Source organism: Austrofundulus limnaeus, unplaced genomic scaffold, assembly GCF_001266775.1.
Source record: "Austrofundulus limnaeus strain Quisiro unplaced genomic scaffold, Austrofundulus_limnaeus-1.0 Scaffold7, whole genome shotgun sequence".
Classification (NCBI taxonomy): Eukaryota; Metazoa; Chordata; class Actinopteri; order Cyprinodontiformes; family Rivulidae; genus Austrofundulus; species Austrofundulus limnaeus.
In genome coordinates this window covers 668972-672328 of record NW_013952409.1, presented here as the reverse complement: position 1 = coordinate 672328, position 3357 = coordinate 668972, and the positions used below count along the sequence as shown (strand labels likewise).

Sequence of the window (3357 nt, the reverse complement as noted above, 5' to 3'; positions counted from 1 at the left end):
TGTGTGTGTGTGTGTGTGTGTGTGTGTGTGTGTGTGTGTGTGTGTGTGTATACGCACAAACACAGCGTCACTCTCATGATCAAACAGATACCTCTCAACCAACCATTTCCCCTCCCGAAACAGAAACACAAACGGCAACAAGCAGGAAGTCAGTAACAGTTGTTAATATTGGCCCAATTTTACTTATCGGACCGATGTGCTAAAAAATGATGAACGCCGACCGAAACKGACGTTAATGTAGATTTATCATGCATCCCTAAAAAAAAGAAAGGGAAAAGAAAAAGGAAATACCTATATCAGTTACACTAATCTTCACATATTTTTGCAATTTTTATACTTTTTAAAACATGTAACTTTGTGTCTTCCTCAAATATCTTAAGATTTCTTCAATTTCTTCCACAGCGTACTTGCTTTATTTTTGTCTTCTTGTGCTTCTTTAGGTTTTAAATACTGTTCATTTTTAGCTTTTAAATAGCCTTTCCTACTTTTAGCTTCACGCCAGCCTGTTGGCATTTTCTACAATTACCTGCTTTTTGTTCCTTTTACCATTTCACTGTATTTATAAAGTACTTAAAAGAAACTAAGGCGATCAAAGTACTGAACAATATAACACACAATACAACAAAACGACTTAAATCTACATAAGTAAAACTAAGAAAATGATATAAAAATATACAACCTAGTCAACATTACAACTTTAGCTTTTAGCAATTGTTTTGCCTCTTTAGCTTTAAAGACTCAGTTCAGCTTCTTCAGCTAAATTCATCGAATTCTCGGCCTCAGTTAAAATGTTGAAATGTGACTTTAACAGGAGGAAAAACAGTCTTTCTGTGTGTTTGATGTGTGCCGACTCACCGGACTCCCGCGTCCTGCCTCTGACCGGGTGGCTCCAGGGTCCCGTCCCGATGCCGTTGACAGCCTGGACCCTGACCTCGTACTCGGTCCACTCCTCCAGGTCCTCGATGGTGAATTCTCTCTCCAGGCGGTCGGCGATAACGTGGGTCAGCCCGCGGCCCTGTGAGCCCACACGGTAGTACTGAACCCTGTAGCCCACCTGCTCAGCGTTCCCGTTGTATTCCCACTCAGGCAGAGGCTGCGCATGTAAAAAAAAAAAAATTAAAAATCAAAGCTTGGATCAATAGGAGCCAGAGCCTTCTGACTCCAGAACAAWGTATTGCCAGATGGTTGGGAACCATTCTTACCATCCATCTTAACCAGAGGCTGGTTTCGCTGGCGGTGCGGAGGGTGACGTTGGCGGGTGCCATGTCAGGAGGAGCTGGTAGGGTCTGGATCTTCCTGGAAGGCTGGCTGGGTGGACTGGTGCCGACTATGTTGACTTGACGCATCCGAAATCTAAAATTTTTGGACATGATGAATGATTATAAAACAACTTTTTGACAGCGCCTTACAGCAGTCCTGTAGTGTCTGTCGAAAAAGCTTCTTGCATTGAAACACGATCAGAGCAGATGGAAATAAACACATTATAAACATGCTGAGCACAGACTTGTCTGTGTTACAGCCTCAGTATAAAACAGTTATTTTGCATTGAACTGTAGTGAAAAGAGGCTGCAACGATGTTGGGATGAGGAGAACTGGACTTGTTGTAGGACTTCAGGGATCGGCTCACAGAATCTGATGATTTAATGTGAAACTAAACAGACGGTATAAAGAACAGATCTTACACGAGCTGAAAAATCATTTTAAAGGGATCCATGATTAGTTGTAACATTAGACTTTATTTATTAAACCTATATTTTAACTGTAAAATAAAGACTGTAAAAATACTGGCTGTTTAGTTTTTATCATTTTTAAACTAAAAGTTTAAAAATATATTACACGGATGGGGCCATTTTATTTACATGTAAAGCATTCTGGGTAAATGTTGACGTGGATAGATCATCGGTGTGAGCGAGCTATATCCACCCTGAAGGTTAATCTTGGACAATATCTGATGATCGACTCTTTTAAATGAAACCAGAGAGCGTTGACAGAGAGGAGAAGGTAGAAATGACTCAGCCTGGAACTGAAAATATGGATGGAGGACAACAGAGCTGCTTCATGGAAGAAGAACCTCAGCTTAGCCTGTTAGCTTTAGCATTAGCATGTAAATAAAATGGCTCCGACTGTGTTAAAATATATTTTTAAAAATTTACAAAACTAAACCTACAGTATTTTTACAGTCTTTATTTTACAGTTAAAATATATGTTTATCAAATAAAGTCTAATGTTACAACTAATCAGGGATCGCTTTAAAAACAAACAAGTTCAGTTGGTAGAGCTGATGCCTCTCAGCAAGAAGGTCGCCGGATCAAACCCCGGCCCGGGGACCTGCCTGGTCTCTCCGGACACTCTGGTTTTCTCCCACAGACCAAAAACATGACTGTCAGGTTAATTAGTAACTCTAAATCGTCCCTAGGTGTGAGTGAGAGAGTGAATGGTTGTTTGTCTCTTTGTGTGGCCCTGTGACCCCGCCCCTCGCACAGTGACAGCTGGATATGGGCACCAGGGACCCCCGTGACCCTGACCGGAGGAAGCGGGGATAGATAATGGATGGATGGAAAACAAAATGAGAATTAGTGCTTTGCTTCGGGACAATTAGCAGAGATACAGATGAACACCTTAATTACTGTTTTTGTCACATGCTGAACAAGCTTAGGAGGAAGAAGGTGCGAACAAGAGCTGCTTTATGCCTAATTACTATTTTGTCACTAAATTAACACATACAGAACACTAAAAAATAATTTTGGTGAGACCACAGATGTCTGCAGAAATTCAAAACCAATTCAAGTTTGAGGGTTTTTCTGTAAACGAGGGGTTTGAATATTACAGCTCTATATAAACAACCCTCTGTTTGCAATCTGAAKGTAAAGATTAACTAAGACAAAGATTAATTACAGTATCGTTCCATTGGTAAATACTCCACAACATTCAGCCAAATCAACAACGCTCTCCAGTAAATAAGAATCAGAGACGTGCAGTGAGCTCCATGTTCAGAACGTTGGATAAAATCGAATAAAAGCACATCTGAAATCGTACATCTGAGTTCATCAGAAAGTGAGATGGAATCAGAAACAGCTGAATGTTACATGGTTCTCAGCTGGTTACCTATAAAAGGTGTACGGGTTGAGGTCAGGCACATCTAAGGAGCGGGCCTCGGGCTCATTGGACACCTGGTGGACAATCATCCAGTCCTCATTTTCTCCCACAAACCCCACCTGCGAGCAAGACAGCAAAGAGCAACGAGTAAGTGATGGTGCAAACCTCTGAGGAAATCAGATCTAGGCTACGTTCACACTGCAGGTAAATCCGACCCAAATCCGATTTTTTTGACCCATCTGACTCATATCCGATTTTTTT

At 41.2% G+C, this 3357-nt stretch overlaps 1 protein-coding gene across 1 annotated transcript in view; it reads right to left on the bottom strand.

The window, feature by feature from the left end:
- The window catches only part of LOC106535223 (protein sidekick-2-like), a gene marked incomplete at its 5' end in the record, with an annotated part of 434350 nt that overhangs the window by 47008 nt on the left and 383985 nt on the right, over positions 1–3357 (bottom strand). Inside the window, 3 exon segments of the mRNA XM_014032179.1 lie at positions 856–1093; positions 1203–1353; positions 3106–3215. Of these exon segments, the coding sequence (XP_013887633.1) occupies positions 856–1093; positions 1203–1353; positions 3106–3215 (499 nt within the window).